Source organism: Apostichopus japonicus, chromosome 13 (genome assembly GCF_037975245.1).
Source record: "Apostichopus japonicus isolate 1M-3 chromosome 13, ASM3797524v1, whole genome shotgun sequence".
Taxonomy (NCBI): Eukaryota; Metazoa; Echinodermata; class Holothuroidea; order Aspidochirotida; family Stichopodidae; genus Apostichopus; species Apostichopus japonicus.
The window spans coordinates 19,489,496-19,507,414 of NC_092573.1; the positions used below are offsets into that span (position 1 = coordinate 19,489,496).

At 37.9% G+C, this 17,919-nt stretch overlaps 1 protein-coding gene across 2 annotated transcripts in view; it reads right to left on the reverse strand.

Annotated features, from left to right (window-relative positions):
- Positions 1-15,463, reverse strand: part of LOC139978531 (complement C3-like) — a 79,476-nt gene extending 64,013 nt beyond the window's left edge. Inside the window, exons 1-6 of one of the 2 annotated variants that reach the window (XM_071988828.1) lie at positions 15,117-15,463; positions 13,218-13,393; positions 3,096-3,311; positions 2,390-2,442; positions 1,389-1,544; positions 946-988 (exon numbers count right to left, since the gene is read on the reverse strand). In XM_071988828.1, coding sequence (XP_071844929.1) covers positions 946-988; positions 1,389-1,544; positions 2,390-2,442; positions 3,096-3,311; positions 13,218-13,393; positions 15,117-15,175 — 703 coding nt within the window. In that variant the 5' untranslated portion in view covers positions 15,176-15,463. The remainder of the gene's footprint in view (positions 1-945; positions 989-1,388; positions 1,545-2,389; positions 2,443-3,095; positions 3,312-13,217; positions 13,394-15,116) is intronic. The other variant, XM_071988827.1, reaches the window with a different exon arrangement.
- Between the last annotated feature and the right edge of the window lie 2,456 nt (positions 15,464-17,919).

The window sequence follows — 17,919 nt, forward strand, 5'->3', positions numbered from 1 at the left end:
GAATTTCGACCTTCAGCTGATGGCCTATGTAACATGAAAAGTAACATGAGTAACGGTAGGTAATGTATTCAACATCCCATCACTGTCCAAGTATAGTAACTGTATATGTTATAGACTGTCACAGCATAGCAAACTCACGTCAACAACTTTTTCTCGACATCTAATCCATTTTGAGGATTGCTGTTAATTTTGAGAGGACACTCTAGTAGTAGATAATGTAGCCCCCACCTAAAATTTATAAAAAAGACATTCCAGCTGTGTTGCAATTATGACATCATCCATCATCCTACTGTGGCCAGATGCAATTACAAATATCAACAAATTTAAAATTTCATATCTTCGCGATACAAAATGCTATGAGGATGTGGTTTCGTCTAAAGATTCAGAACATTTTTAAAGATTTTGCTAAGCAATCAATTTCAGCCACTAGTAAATCCTTTGTTACCATTGGCTTATTCCTCCCGTGTAACCTCGACAGAATTGAGTTCGTCAAAAGCTTTAATTGACTATCATAATCTCGTCGTTGATTTATCCTTGAAGTGATAAGTTTGCTTAGTTGTCAGTGTTTGTCATATTTAGAACTTCATGAAATTGCAACATTGTTGTAGGAATATTATTTGATTTAAATATAATAATGAAAAATCATTTTCAGCTCAAGCATCATTTGCACTTCTGTTGAAACAGACATGCGTTAATAAAATACACTGTAAAAGCTGAGTAAAAAATGCTATTAGTATATGGTTATTTACCTATGCAGAAACGTTTTAAGACATTTTGCCTTGCAATCATTTTCAGTCACCAGAATATAGTCATTTGACTATTACCATAACATATAATGATCTCTAGTCAATATCATTCTAACAACCACTGTATTCAAGAAACCTTACCCACTAGGCTAAACCCCATGCATGCACAACATGTCGTAATAAGAAATTTGGTACTTACCATATTCCTTCACCTCAAATCGAACTGTCCTGTTTGATTTCATCTAAACAAATTAGGTATGGAAGAATGATATTTGAATAAGTTTTTGACCATGCATATTATATATATATATATATTACGATTTTCATATATATATATATGTATATATATATATATATATATATATATATATATAAATGACCATGTATCGTTATAGACTTGAACTTAACAATGGGTTGCACTGTTGACCTTCCTTTCATAGCTTTCGATTGATTATAGGATTTGCGGCAGCCTTGAAAATTCTAACTTAAAAAGGGGGTTTTATTCTATAATAGCCATATTTATCTTTTTCATAATCGTAATCTGACAGTATGACATCACAGCTTTAAGTTGTGACAGAGGTCTATTGAAACCAGCAACAATTAACCAACTTTCAATTTCGTAAATGACAAATTGACACTCACTTCTTTTCCGTAATAAACAACAATACTCCAATAACCGACCATCGGTTCTTCCGGCAACCGAAAAATATGAGTGAAAACGCCATGCCTCACTGCTCCCGGTGCAATTTCCTTCCTTTCCACAACAACATCCTGCGGGGTTCTGATGTTAAGCTTAATCTGTATAAACAAAGTGTCCATCAACAGTTTTACGAACAATAGAAATGATGAATATTGAAATGTCGTTGAGTTGACATCACGTACAGTATACCTTTAACCACACTTTTTTAAATATGATCATACAAGGCATTGAATTTCTAGGTTACCGAATAGATACAGTTCGCCTCAGTAGAGAACGCTTGTGGATCCAACGCCATCGCACTATTCAACTAAATGGTCTCCACATCCGAGAAAGGAATGACTTTATCTCTTCTCCCCTTTTTTCCTCCCCCACCCCTCCCTATATTCTCTCGTCCTTCGTATCCATATCCACATATTTTACTTCCTGCCACATGCCCTTAAATCTTTTCCACCTCCACTACTATTTACCTTCTTTACTATTAACCTCCGATACTTATTACCTCCATTACTAACTACCTCCCATTATTACACTCCTCAGAGTTTGTCTGCGTAGTTTAAATCTTCTCATCCCTCGTTCCTTTCATCTTACCCCTCGCCTTTATTTTTCCTCAATTCATTGCTCATTTGTCCGATTAATCTGTGTCTCTTGATGTATTCTATTAGTTTGCTTTCGTTTTGGTTTGTAGGTAGCATTTAGTTTTACACTGTCTTGTTTTATGTTGAGTTTTTACCGCATAATTTATGATATTGACAATAGACATTCTCAAATATACCTATATGTTGACCTGTAAGAATTCAAACATTGAAAGACAGAGAGACGTGGGCTATAGTAGAGAATGAACATGGACTAGTTAACAATAATCAACAAGGAAAACTCTGTATAATTAACAAAACTAGTAGGTGTTATTAAAAGTTAATGCAGAAAAAGAGGAGCAATCTCTAACCTGTTGTTGTAGAGGTGAAAGCCTTTGGTTGAGTGAGATTATACGTATCTTAACTGTCGATAAAAGTGACAAAAATATATGTATATTATATATATATGTATATTTATATTTATATATATATATATATATATATATATATATATATATATATATATATATATATATATATATAATTATATATATATATATACTTGCTATGAAGGTTGAGTTGTTCAACTAAACACTTGTCATGAGCGCCACCCACAAAGCTTGTTGTAAAGGTAGGTTAAAAGATGGTACTCTACAAGGGCGTAGGAACCGGAACCGGAAGTATCTTTCCGCACCCCTTTTTCCCTTTTTCCCCTTTTTCATTTCCAAATGAGAAAAAAATCTCATTTGGAGCACCAAATTGCATCTAAGGCCAGGTGAAAATGCAAAATTATTTACAAAATGGAGTGGGTGTTGAAGTGTGCTATATTGCACCAAATTGCATCTGAGGCCAACTGGAAATGCAAAAAAAATCCAAAGCAAAGGGGGACACCTCCTCCCCTTAGACCCCACCCCCAGGCCGGCCATCAGTCTTCAGCCCCCCCCCCACTCAAAAGTACCTTCCTACGCCACTGGTACTCTACGTAATCATATGACATTCTTCGTGATCGTATTTCCCGAAAGGAACATCCATCACATTGACACAGCAGTGTTGTTGTTGTTTTTTTCAATCCCTTACCTGTATTTGCCGGTGAGTAGATAGGCTTGTCTGTCTGTATGAAGACATATCCGCCATCCACACTTAGAAGAACTCGTTTGTCTTGACTAAATCCCATTAAGTTACAGGTTACTGTAACGGTAATATAACGAGCGACCCCCTCTTTAGCTTCAAGGTCTGGGATTTTCTCTGGGTTGACGTACACATGGGCTGTTTCAGAGTTCACTCTATTTCCACCTGCATCATGAGAGAACAAACAACCCGGTAAAATGTGCAGTTTAAAAGTAGTTACTTTGGATCTCATGATAATCTCCGAATTATACGCAATACAATTAATTACTCCATTGGCTTAGTAATTTAAAGTTCCTCACTTTCCAAGCCCAAGTACATCGCATGATATAGTCGACGACTTGGCCTATTGTATCATGGCATTTGAAAATTTCCAAACCATAAACGCTAAGCCTTTCAGTTTACAGAGACGAGAGCAAGTTTAGCATGCTAAAAGGCAAGAGCTCGCGCAGAATAGACTAAAATGACATTTTGCGTTATAATATCTCAAAGCCTTGCTATGACGTTTTTTCGATCCTTCCTAATAACATGCATGTATAACAAACCATGCTGATAACGGCAAGGGAAATATGCCAAAATAATCTCAGCATTAAAGGGGCCAAGATATGAATCCAGCCAACAGTTAATGCCAGTCGCCCTCTATTTTTGAATTTAATTTTGAAGAAGGAGGGGGTTGGGCCCAGACAGTGAAAGGTATTGTTTCACCTCATTTTTTTATTTTCCTATTACGAAGTAACCTAACCCAAAATAAATCAAATTGAACTAGTGGAATAGAAAAAGTAATATTATTCTGACTGAATATTAGTAAAAATAAGGTTGGGCGAAATGACCATGCTGGTTGGGCGAAATGACCATGCTGGTTGGGCGAAATGACTATGATGGTTGGGCGAAATGACCATGCTGGTTGGGCGAAATGACCATGCTGGTTGGGCGAAATGACCAGGCTGGTTGGGCGAAATGGCAGTTGGGCAAAACGGTTGTTGGGCGAAGTGACTAGAAAGCATATTTAATATTTGGAACGACCTGTTATAATGTGTATCTGTCGAAAATGTGGTAATTTGGACACATATTGAAGGTTTACCTCTGCACTGTAGGCAAACAAATTTATAAATTTTCGGGACGGACAAGTACAAAGGCTGTGATGCTGGTTTACATTTTTAGTTATTTCTCCGATGTAATGTAAAGTGGTAATTCAATATGACATATGTATGGGTGTAGTATTCTTCACCTTGAAAGGACATAATTATTTTGTTTGGACATGCCCTCTCCTCCCAAGATCACCAGTATATCTGTTTTGACAGAAGTGTGGCACATAAGCAGATGATTGGGATTGATAGGGAGGGGGCAGACCTATATTAACTATACACAATGGTAAAGATAAAACGTAAGAAACAAAAAAAAGCGAAGAAAAAAAAATCAACGAAGAAAATATAACTAACAAGTGGTTCTAAAATATTACTTTTTTAATGTCAAATTGATGATTCAGGGGCCAAGGCTAATATCAACCACTCCAAGCAGCCAGAATCTGGCACTCAAATAATTGGTACAATTTGTCCTACTTTTTTTTTGTGAAAGTATATCCTACTACAGGATCAGTGTAATGTGTTTGACTGACCAGATCTGACTGAAACTTTCTTACTAATGTGAAACCTTGCGATGGATCCATTTTGGGAGGGGGATTGGGTTTAGTTTCTCCTCCCAATCCTCGGATTTATTTTTTGTGAACATTTAACTATAGCGAGGCTGAAATTACGTTGTGTTAAAGGAGAAATAAACCCTAGTTTGTTTTTGTATCCATTCTTACGTTTTGACAGATGGTTTTTCCAGTAAAAGCAAAAGAAAAGCAAAAAATCCCTTCTTTGAGGTGAAAAAACGATTTGAATTGAGTTCATGTGTCGCGCCATTTTTGTTTGAATTATGCCAGTTCCCGGATGTACCGTGACGAAAGCGAGCCGCTTCGCGTATTTCAAAACACAATAGTTGCCAACCCTTAAAATAATTAGAATTGTACTTTCAACAATAGTAATGAATAAAATCGATCAAAAAATATCTTTTGTCTTTATTGATCTGTAAAAATGCTAAAAAAGTGTGTGAAATTTGTTATTGTAACGAGTATCAGTAGAAATATAAATTTTGGGATCTTTTTAAGGATTTGATTTTTAACGTGTTTAGATTGCTTTCAACACGCATACTCAGTCTAGCAATAGCGTTACTTCATCCATCATTGCACTCCAATTTACTATCGAGCAAATATCTTCAAAAAAGAACTTGGAAGCCTTTGGATTGGAATCGTATCTTTTCGAACCAGAATATTCAGAGGAAGAACTAAGACATCGAGAGGAGGAGTTTGTACAAAGAAGCAGTCCGCGAATGGTGGTGATGTTGGGTCGAATTCCGTTGCTCATACGAATACCGGTTCCGCGAGCCACTGCAAAGAATGGTGTCTGTGTGCACTCTGTTCGCCATTGGAAAGCGACAAGGGGGGAGTATGCTGCTATGGATTGTTCGCGGAAAAAGCTTTTTGTTGAACGCAGGAGAATGTCTAACCAACAGACTTGAATTCTCCCAGATATTTTTGCAGCCAGTTCATTTAGAACTCTGTTTTGTAGATTCCTTGAGGTACAAGAAGAAGAATCCTATTCCTACGGTTGCTGAGAACATGACAAACAGGTACTGCACTGAAAAACTAAACTAGTCAATATTGCCACGGACTAACGTTAAATTAGTCTGTAACGTTAGTCAATGCACACGGACTATCAAAAATCTTCGTTTCATCGCTACTTCTTAGTTAATTTACACTGACTAAGGAAAATATAATCGCAGCTTAGTCGGTGGCGACGGACTAAGGTATTTTAACCCATGGACTAAGAACGATACGGACACCCGATTTACGCCATAATCGTAGCTTAGTCGGTGTCGACGGACTAATGTATTTTAACCCACTTCGATTCACTTCAATTTGGAAACCGAGAGGCAACGGCAGCTTGCTGGACTTGGCATAGTTTCATACGATCGCACTAAGCAACTTTCAACCGTAAATCACACAAGAAGGTCTTTAGAAGAATGGAGGTATTAACTGCCATCATCGGCCTACCTGTTATTCCTTTAACTTGAAGGTAAAATTAAAGTTAATTGTTATGCCACTGACACTAGTACTGTATTATGGTTAGTGTAACGCTACCGTTGTCACGCTGGCGTTTCGCAATACACAAGTGCAATGACGGTGAGTAGCCTATAGGTTTCTACTGGGTACTGCAGTGCATTCTCAACACTAAAGTGTGCATTCTAAACACCAATTAACAATGTGTTATGTGTGTATTGGGCTAGATTGAACAGTGGCACATAATCTTCTAATTTGTTCCCAAACAAATGCTGGAACTATAAGTCTCAATAGTTTATTTGAAGTCTACACTCATTTGGTAAACATTTCCTGTAATTTCCCATGTGAATCTAAATGGGTAGGCTTTGTGATATTGAATAAGCAAGGCTAGACCTTCAAACGTACAGTCACAGTAGGCTGAACAAATTATGTTGGCTAGTCAACGGTATTATATGTTGCGAGCAGTCAGGATGCACGCTTCAGTTCTATTTAACCTTTTCATTTATCATTTTTTAGTATTTAATTTCCGGTCACGCCCAGGAAACAATTGCGACATTCCTTCACGGTCGACTTGTTTACTGTAAGAAGTATTAACCGTTTTTTCTCAGGAAAGCTTGATAGTCTGAAGTTATCATAACATGTGCTTTTAGTATACTGCCAAAAGAGTAAGTTGTTGTATTTGTATTGATATTTTATGTAGAAGTAACGGAAAATTTAGTATGTTAAGTTTGGTCTAATTGCACGTTTTTTTTTCTGTCCAATGTAGTGCAGGGTTCACTTGCGCGAATTCAAATTATTCTGTTTATGTATGTATATGCATCGATTCGTAGATTATGATGTTTTTTTTTGACATTTATTTGTAATTCAAGCATATCTGTTTAGTAGCAAAGTTTAAAGGTTAAGATTAATTAGTTTTCTCTTTTTGATCCTAGATTGAATGAAACGCATTGACGTAAATAATAGATCAGTTGATACAGTTTAACGCAGTTGCTAAAACTCTGGGTATTCTCTAGTCTTCGCCGGTCCATTATGTACTTTAGTACTACTACTAGTAAGACTAAATCAAAACGACCGAAAGACAAACTTAGTGTAACAAAGTACTGATTCTCCTCTAGCCAAGGTCTAAACAGGCTTGTTATGTGAGCAAGCAAAATAACAACTAAAAACGATTAGGCCTATAAATAAGTTGGCTCAGTGCATTTATGTTTCTAAAATTTTATATTTTTAAAGATCATAAAAACAAACAAAGATTTAGCCCATGTTTTATTATCTCTGTATTCTGAGCATTTGATTCTGGTTGCAATGGTGATGACACTCTCGTTCAAATTTTCAGCTGCTTTGTACAGTCTGCTTCAAACTTTGGGATTGTTTTTTGAAACTATAGTGGAAGCAAATCTCACATAACTTTGTGGTGACAACTTTATTTAATTTTTTTTGTTCAAATGATGAATAATTTGCTGTTTCTCTTTTCCAGCAGGAATTGAAAAGCCAAATATCTAAGTCAAGGGTGAGGTTCCCTGTGATGTACGACACCAGTGTGGAGGCAACAACAGAAGAGGAGAACTGTGTTATATATGGCTTAAAGACATGTTTTAAGATGATATATTGGTACCCTTCGCAGAACAAAAGAGTTTATCCAAGAGTCCAAAAAGCAAAGGAACAAGTGCCATAGAGAAAAAAGATCTATGGAAGAGTGAGTTTATCTATTGTACCCAACTGTTTAATGATATTAAAGATACTTTTCATAACCTGTTTTAAAAAAAAACAGTCTAGTATATCATTTACGTGCAAGCTTCATAAGTTTGGTCAAATTTTCACTGATCTGTAGAGCGGGAGTCCAGAGGGTTTGGTTAGCTGGGAAGGTAACCAATTGCCTGGTACATCACAATGTCCACAATGCATTCCTGTATATGAAACCTGACGACTGGCAAACCGACTGTGGTGGATGTGGCTGGGAGAGCAATTTTAAAGTCACCTAATAGCTAACCTAGATCAGTTTTCATGGTAACCACATCAAAGTAAGAACAATGTGTCAGGTATGGCCCCAAGAGCAACAAATGGCCATCGCCAGTAATTATTGGTGGTGGGGTACCCCTGCCAGTGATCAACAATAGACCCCTCAGGCTGACCTAGGTCAGCTCATGAGGTAACCACTTGAAACTTACTGGAAAATGTTGGTTAGGACTTCAGATACAACTGATGGGCATTGCCAGTGTTTTTTATTGGTGGGGTACCCCTGCCAGTAGACCCCCAATATGCCCATCCCCTCATTGACCTAGGTGAGCTCATGATTTGACCAGTTGAAACCTACAGGAAAATGATAGGTATCACTTCATATGTAAGGGATGGGCATTTCCAGTATTTTATATTGGTGGGCCACCACTGCCAGAGTCCGCCCATCCCTTACATATAGAATCCTGTCAATCATTTTCCAGTAGTTTTCAACTGGTTAAATCATGAGCTGACCTAGATCAATGAGGGGGGGGGGGCATTTTGTGGGTCTACTGGCAGGGGTACCCCAGTAATATAATTACTGGAAATGCCCATCCCTTACATATAGAGTCCTGCCAATCATTTTACAGTAGTTTGCAACTGGTTACCTCATGAGCTAATCTAGGTCAATGGGGGATGGGCATTTTGGGGGTCTACTGGCAGGGTTACCCCACCAATGTAAATGACTGGAAATGCCCATCCCTTACATATGAAGTGATACCTATCATTTTCCAGTAATTTTTCAACTGGTTATCTCATGAGCTGACCTAGGTTAATGAGGGAATGGGCATTTTGGGGGTCTACTGGCAGGGGTACCCCACCAATAAAAAACACTGGCAATGCCCATCAGTTGTATCTGAAGTCCTAACCAACAATTTCCAGTAGGTTTCAAGTGGTTACCTCATGAGCTGACCTAGGTCAGCCGTGAGGGGTCTATTGTTGATCACTGGCAGGGGTACCCCACCACCAATAGTTACTGGCAATGGCCATTTGTTGCTCTTTGGGCCATACCTGACACATTGTACTTACTTTGATGTGGTTACCATGAAAACTGATCTAGGTTAGCTATCAGGTGACTTTAAAATTGCTCTCCCAGCCACACCCACCACAGTCGGTTTGCCAGTCGTCTGGTTTCATATACAAGAATGCACTGTGAACATTGTGATGTACAAGGCAATTGGTTACCTTCCCAGCTAACCAAACCCTCTGGGCTCCCGGTCTATTGGGATCATTATTAACATGATTAACATAGTTATTAAGCTTTGAAAAATAACTCGGTGTTATGCTGTGCAAAGCTAATAATTATTTGGTAAAGCTGCCATTCCTGGCTTATAATTTGAGGGACCTAGATTTAAATGTATACCTCCCAATATGTTATAAAATTTCAATGTAAATGTATGTTTAGGATAACGTGAGTTATCATGTGCTATATCTGTATCTGTGCTTACACGTATATCATATTTTCTGTTCACAGGTCAATAATGGTGCAGATTTTGGCTTCCTGAAGACAAGTGGGAGGCCATTTGTAGTTAAGAGAAACACTCTTTGTTTGTGAAGACTTAACTGGTGTCGATTTGGGGTACCACTTTAAAACGAAAGTCATGAGGAACCCTTGCCCAAGATTCAACTTTGCATTATTGTGCAGTGCTATACTTTTGCGATTCATGTCTGATCCATTAACTTGTCTTAACTTTGTTGGAATGAAATCAGATTTTCAGATTTTTGTTTACAGTGATTTCTTCTCTATCTGTCGAAAGTCAGCCTTTGTAGACATCAGAAGTTTTATCAGAAATAAATACTGCCAACGTTCACATTATTTGTGCTTCTTCTGCTCTCTTTTCTTTCAGTGATGCTAGTCAGTGAAACTAGTCGGGTTTAATTCTTTCAGTAATTCTAGTCAGTGCAACTAGTCAGTCGATACCGACTAAAAAAGGTTAGTCGGGAGAGGCACCATCCTGACTAATGTAAAACCTGCTGTAAACTAGTCGGTGGCTCATATAAATTAGTCGGTAAAGACCGACTAATGTCACCAACTAATGTAACTGACTAATATACATTTACCGACTAAGAAATTGTTGATCGACTAAGCTGACGGACTAAGATGACCGACTACGAAATCCAACTGACTAAGGAATAAATTAGTCGGTATAGCAACTGACTAAGGCTATGTTAGTCGGGAGGGGCACCAGATGGACTAACGTTATGTTAGTCGGTGAACCAATTTAAGTTTTCAGTGTGTACACCTCAGTGAAAGTTCACTCTTTTCCGGATATTTTATTCCATCTGGAATAACGAAATATCCTTTTCCTTTTTCTGCTCCCTCTTCCCCTCTTCGGTTAACACAACCAAAGGCTTGGCATTTGGGCATTTTAACCGGTGAAATAAGCGAAGCAAGATGCTCGAACATAGTGTGAAAAGACTATAACTCGTATGCAAAGCTTCATTGTTTTGAAGTTACGATGTGGCTAGCCTATACTATTTTTGAAGCGCCCTCAATCCTCAAATTAACAAAATTGCCATTGTTCAAATGGGTAAAAAAAAATAATTGGGAAATTCAGGGAAACTATATTTTGCTTAGTAATTTCATAAATTGTATCAGAAAAATATCCCCTACCGCATGTACACTTTAAAAACCCAGAGTTTATTTCTCCTTTAATAATTTGCCATAAATATTTTGTAGCAATATGTTGAAAACAACATACATAATTCATGTTTATCTCGGAGAAGTGATTTTTAAAATTAAGTAAACTTTTTAGAATGTATATGGCAACGCTAATGTGTGGCTTTGTGAGCGACGTCATTACATCAGTCATACAGAAAATAACTTCCTTTTATTATTTATGACAAATTTATAGTGGCCAATCACATCGTTTTATGAAAACATTGCATTTTGACGAAGTCTAAACTTACAGTATTACTGTACTAGGTTGCCCCTGGAGTATTCATTAAAACAGTTTCACAACAGATACCTAAATTGTATACAATAATTGCTCACTAATATGCTATTGGTTGCAATAGTTTCTCTAGTTTAGCATGCTAATTTTTATTTGGGATTAGGGTTGCAAGAGCCCCTTCAAAGCATTCATTTAGAACTAGAGAACCAAGCAGATCACATGGCAAGACGTTTGCTTCCTACATTAAACAAATGTACATTTCCTGTCACTAATATAATGGACCTGAAGCTTTGGATCTGGCAATGGTCCAAAGATATGACCTACTGATACTGGGACACAGGTCCGATGTTATAATAACTACAGGTAAACTGCATATAGGCCTTTGTCCTTTATTTACTGGAAAGCAGGCAGAGCTGGACGTTACAACCGTGGATTCATGCAGTTTGGTGCATAAGGGACAGGTTTCCATCAGATGATGGTCACCTCACAGGATTTAAAGTTGGCCGAGTTTAGACAGTCATATTTAAATTAAGAAACATTTATGTGTTGCAATGCCTATCATGGACTATAAGATAATTTTCTTTATGGGTTCGGAAAGGACCAGGTATTGTTTTAGAAAAAAGTCAATTAATGCTATACAGGTTTATTTGACATATGTAGGCCTTTATATTGAATTATGGAGGTTATACTTCTCAATGCCATATGCATGAACAACTTTAAGAAAATAGGATTTTAGGCATATTCCTGCCAATTGCTATAAGCTTACAAACGGATGTACTATAATTGCGGTGTGGAAAATCAATACATACCATATGTTACTAGCTCCATACATAATGGTGAAGAAAGTAGATAATCCTCATAAAGAAAATGTATATTATAGTATTACTCCGACAAGCTTCAAAATCAATGAAATCTTGTAGGCATATGGTTTTTAATTTCATCAATAGCAACGGTATCTTATAGGCATAGCCTGATACCCAGTAGGATTTGCAAAATTCCGCGACCGAACACGAAAAGATGCTTCGATTAAAGGTACATTTTGCGTTAAATTTGTCACTATTTTGCGACGCCATAAATCAACTTTAACTATACACAGTTAAAAATAAACTCATAAAGAATCTGCAAATACGATACTTTTAACTCCCTAAGATTGAAACTAGGAAAGATGGTATTATAGGCATAAAGTAGAAGGTTATGACTTCAACACACCATCGTTTTTAGTATCCTCCATTCTTTGCACTGGTTGCCTATTAAATTCAGAATTAAGTTCAAAGTACTGCTCCTGGTGTATAAGTGCATTCATGGAATGGCACCCGCCTATTTGTCAGACGATCTGTCCTTCCAGGTCAATACTCGTTATACCTTGCGTTCTAACAATACACTCACTCTCACTGTTCCCAGAACTAAACTGAAAACCTATGGCGACCGTGCCTTTCCATCAGCCGGGCCCAAGCTCTGGAATTGTCTACCATATCTGTGCGGAGTTCTCTCACTCTCAGTCAGTTCAAGTCTTGCTTGAAGACTCATTTTTTCAAATTGGCGTTTTATTAGGGTTGTACAGCGCTATTGAATACTTCGTAGATTTTAGCGCTTTATAAGTTCATTTATTATAATTATTTTATTAAGGTTTGCAAATGGAACATTTAATTCTTTTGAACGAACAGCAAGTTTGCTCAGTGTGTTTGACTGTAATTAAACAGTGACTAAGTGGGAGCAAGCAAGTAGTGTTGACGTGACAAAGCAGTGGCGGACCGACCTTGATATGTGCCCAATACGAAAACGCCTCACCGCAGCGACACACCCCACGCACCCAGCCACCCAATCCCACCTAACCACTGCAACCTTCCCACTACCTCGTCCCTCTTACACTAGGATAATGCACACGATATTGGAACAAACTTGTACGCACTGGTGTCACTCCTGTCTCTGCACAACACTATTATAGACTGAAGAGTGACCAATTATGTGTAAATATTACATCATAATAATACATGGTTTGAAGAAAGCTTATCCAAACAAAAGCAACAGACTGCTTTAATGATGACAATTTTGTAACGTTATTGGTCCATAAAAAGTGACAATATGTACCTTCTTGGATGTTGATGGTTTCTTCAGCGATGAGAGAACGATCGGCATTCTTGAAGCTGACGGTTACCGGTACACTGCGGTGTGGGTAATCGTTGTTGTCTTTCTGAATCGTAACTAGTACGGTCTCGTTATCTCCCGCTCTTACAAGATTGGGGACGGTAGCTATCAACATATCACTGTGGTGTAGAAAGTATATGACTCAATTGTTTAAGTTTCCGTTGTGGAAAATACATATCATCATAGTTGATCACCCCCCCCCACTTCCCGGTGCCCCTAATTGACACCGGACGCCCTCTGCTTAAAGTCTCCAACCCCGCCGCCCACTCCCGAAGCATGTATAACGTTAGTCTCTTTCTCTTTCTTTTGTAGCAGTTTCTTCAGACCCTGCCATTTTCCAATTGGGGTGTAAGTTCACCCCAACCCCAACCCACGACGGATAGCAGGTAGGGGATTGAGCTGTTATGAATGTGCTGTTGGTGTGTAAACAATAAATAGTGAAGTGGTGTGTGGCTATGTAATCTTTGAATGCGACGCTCATGTAGGAAGGGCTGTGGGTCTTCCCTTATAGATCAAAATGACGTTTTCTGAGGCATATTAGACAAAAGGTACAATATTAGATTAAAACGCAAGGTTGTGCTAATAAATACGTTGGAATTTTGAAGAAGAAAAAACAACAACGAAAAAAACGTTTTTGCACGTACTGAATGTGGGGCACATTCCACCATCCCCTTGAGCACGTCACTGGAACAATTTAACAGCAAGTTCTTTAAAGTTAGAAAGTTAAATAGCTGAAGGATTTTCTTAATGAAACTTTCGTGTTGCTATATATACTATATATATAGTCCAGTGCCTTAACCCCTGACCACAAGATCGGACAAGATTTACCTGTTAAATTGATCTCGGCTGCCTATTGCTGCATCATAGAATCTATAAATGTTTGTATTGTAAAGGAACATGTAATTCCAAAGAGTTCTATGTATGACGATATTTTAAGTATTTGCACACATCTGTGGTGTGTTCTGCAATAAAACGTACTACCTAGCTGAACGCATCTCGGGAACCCTAAGCCGGTGTTTATTTGTTTCACATGCAATAACACTTTCTGCGTTTTCGGAAGTTTTGTTCCTAAAAGTTGCCACTTGGCAACTCTGTTTTGCGATCGATAAACTGAGTTTATCGCAAAACAAAAAAAAACGGTTATCCAGTCGATAAACTCAGTTTATCGCTCGATAAACCGAGTTCATCGAATTGGATATGTGACGCCACATGTGCAATATTTCGATAAACCGAGTTTATCGTCGTTAACTCGGTTAACTCTCTTTTTCGATCGATAAACTGAGTTTATCGCGAAAAGCACGGTTGTACAGTTGATAAATTCAGTTTATCGATCAAAAAACAGATTGCACATGTGGCTTGCCATAAACGTGCGCACAAAATGCAATCACTTGACACTAAGGAAAATGCCAGTTATAGCTGATCAGTCGGAAGGACGTTAGACAAGTTTTGCTACACAATATATAGTTAACATATATTATTAATAATTAGTGAGTTTCTTTAAGGCCAACAATTGGAAGTAAACATGCTACATGAAAACTTGAATTATCAAGCTTTTGCCTCCGTTCTGTCAATGAATTATTTTTATACCTTTTCATACTTTTGTTCATGTTGTTGTTGGTGGTGGTGATGAGGTAACAGTTCAAGTGCAAGCCTATTCTTAATCTGTAAGTGAGTATATATGTTGTAAGAAGTATTTCCAAGATTATTGATGTACTTTATATTCCAGTTCTATTTCATTGTATTTCTTATGAAAACAGATATTAGGTACCTAACGTTAATTGCAATACCCACATGGCATTGAGCAAGTGCAAAATAGAAATAAAAGATTGAAATCAAACTCACCCATAAACCGAAAAAACTTGCAAGGCAAAGAAAAAGAGGTATCTTGGTAACAACGCCATACCGCGTAATGACTTCCAAGGAACGTCTGCAACTGCTGCCGAAAGAATAACTCGTTTTGTATTTTGCGTGTATTGTAGGCCGCATGGGAAATCATTGCTGAATTATGTCCGACATAATTGCTGAATTATGTCCGTCGTAAATCGACCAATCAGGTGTGCGCATCTCGATGCCTATTTATGCGGTACATTGATCGTATTTATGTAGAGCCTTTTAGAGACATGCAAATATCCACTTTCAAAATGTTTGGTCTAATTCTCAGAGAATTAAACAAGAATGCACAAAGATTGAATTACTTGTTTAGTACTTTTGTATTCCCATGGGGAAGTCCGTCTTTATGTAACAGAGCATGAACGCATTCCTTCAATAGCACACGATAGCTGCTCCTTAATATATTAATCTACATGGTGTATGTTCCACTGCAAACTTTCCACTTAAAACAAGTCTAAAAAGTTTACGAATTGTGTTAAAGATTAGAAAATTAAAGAAGGGTATTTCAGTGTATACAAGTCTGCCTGTCGGTCTTGGGGTAGCTGGGGCGGCTGGGTGGAGAGCTAAGCCCCATTTCAATTTATATGGGGAAAAGACCATACCTGACGTATATGATTGGCCACAGTGGACAAATTTCGGGAATGTATGCCGACATATATTCGATTTAATGCCGACATAAATTCGATTTAATGGTACATAAATTCAATTTTATGCAGACAGTAATTCTGAGCTAATCAGTATGCAGTATTTATGTCTACTTAAAATTGATTTAATGTGGACATAAATTCGAATTCATACAGACATATATTCAAAATAATGCTGGCATATATTCAAATTAATGCTAGGCTAGCATATTTTCGATATAATATCAGCATATATTCGATTTATAGTTAGCATATATCCGTTTTAATGCTGACATATAATCGACCAATGAGAGTGCAGGAATATATGTATTTCTGCATATAATCACTTCCGACAGCAATTCAGCCTGATTCGTGCTTAGATGGCAATTCAACAACCATCCCCTGCACGGGGTGACAAAGGAATGATCAGCTCGGTTGTCAACTAGTTAAATTAGGTACGTCACTCCTCGTCACTATATATTAATTAATGGATGGTTCATTCATAAGCGCATATCAGATAACAGGTGATAAACAAGTTAGCCCTTTGTTCCTATTCCGATCTAGGCACATGTTCATATCAGGCGCACATCAAGTAGGGTGTAGGTTGTTACCACCCCACCCCACTACCCTTCCTTATCAACCCCACACATATTTAATAAAATAGTTATTAGCAACTTTCCGGTCAAAAATTTCAGTTTGAATTTTCTGTCGAACGATCCCCAGAAAACCCTGGGAGTCGGCCTCATCGATACCAGGGCCAGCTACCCGCCTTTAGAAATCTTAGGCTCCCGCCTAGGAACGTAAGGTCAGGAAAGGGAGAAGTAAACCACAGTTTAACAAACACCATGCCAACTGCCAGAATATCAGTGTAATTTGGCAGGCCATTTGTATCAGATCAGGGGCAGTTTACATATATTTGTATATATATATATATATCGCCATACACGTACAACATTTACTGAAGAAAATAGGAATGTATGGCAAGGTTCCTTATCTACACAGATGTTGGCCTGATTATCATGTTATATTTCCAGTCTGCGACCTGCGAGGTCAAGAATATCTTACTTTAAACTTCCTGTTCTGTGTAGACTATGGAGATGTTCACTTGGAATGTAATTATACCTCGGATGTCATGTTTTGACCTTTTGATATATTCCTTATCGAGCCAATCTTAAATCGCTTCCGTTTTGTTAACTGGTTTATTAAGTTGAAATGAAACAAAAAAAAACCCCGAAAAATGGGTGATCTTTGGGGTACATTTGATTGCATACGGATCACTGGAATACATCCTTTGCCGGTATGTATATAAAAGCTCCCGACATCCTTCCCGATTGGCATCTGCATGGTTTCACCGTATATTGGAGGATGCCTTGGACAAATCGAGGGGTGAGTTTGTGTAAATTCTGAGGGATCCATAAACTTGTACATCACTGTTAATCCGGCTGTTTCAACTCAGTTACGAAGTTGTCACATTTTAGAAGACAAGAATGAAACATTTTAAGCAAAGAGTGGCTAGAGCCCTATGTAATCAAATTGAGAAGGAGAGCAAAGATTTCTTATAAACATGCATTGAAAGGGAACCAAGCTTCAGAGTAGATCAAGTTGCAGGTTTTTGTGACAAGGCTCTATCTTGGGTAACTTCTCCTTTGCATCATCAAACAGTCAGATAATAAATTCACTGACCAGAATGTAAGCCGCTTTCGTCCAATCAGAGCGCTAGAAAATAACATGCGATACCGGTCGTCCAATAAGAGCACAAGAAGCCGACATGTATCAATTTAATTCGACATATGTCGATTTCAGGACTTATGACACACTAGGCGCACCATATATGTCTCTAGATCATTGCGATTCCCACAGCTGCTCTAATGGACTTATTTCATGTTTTTATCGTTGGAATTAATATCGTTGTAATAGTTTGAAAGCCCTGGTTTATTTTGAAAAGGATGACTGTGATGATACCTACGAAAAATAATTGATGTGTAAAAGTAAGTTGGCCTGACGTTTCGATCCTAGCAGGATCTTCTTCAAAGGCTAAATGACAAGTAACAGAAGGGGGGAAACACGCACAGAATACAGACAAGTTAATGAGCATGGTGAACACAAAGAGATACATGTAACGGGATTAGCGG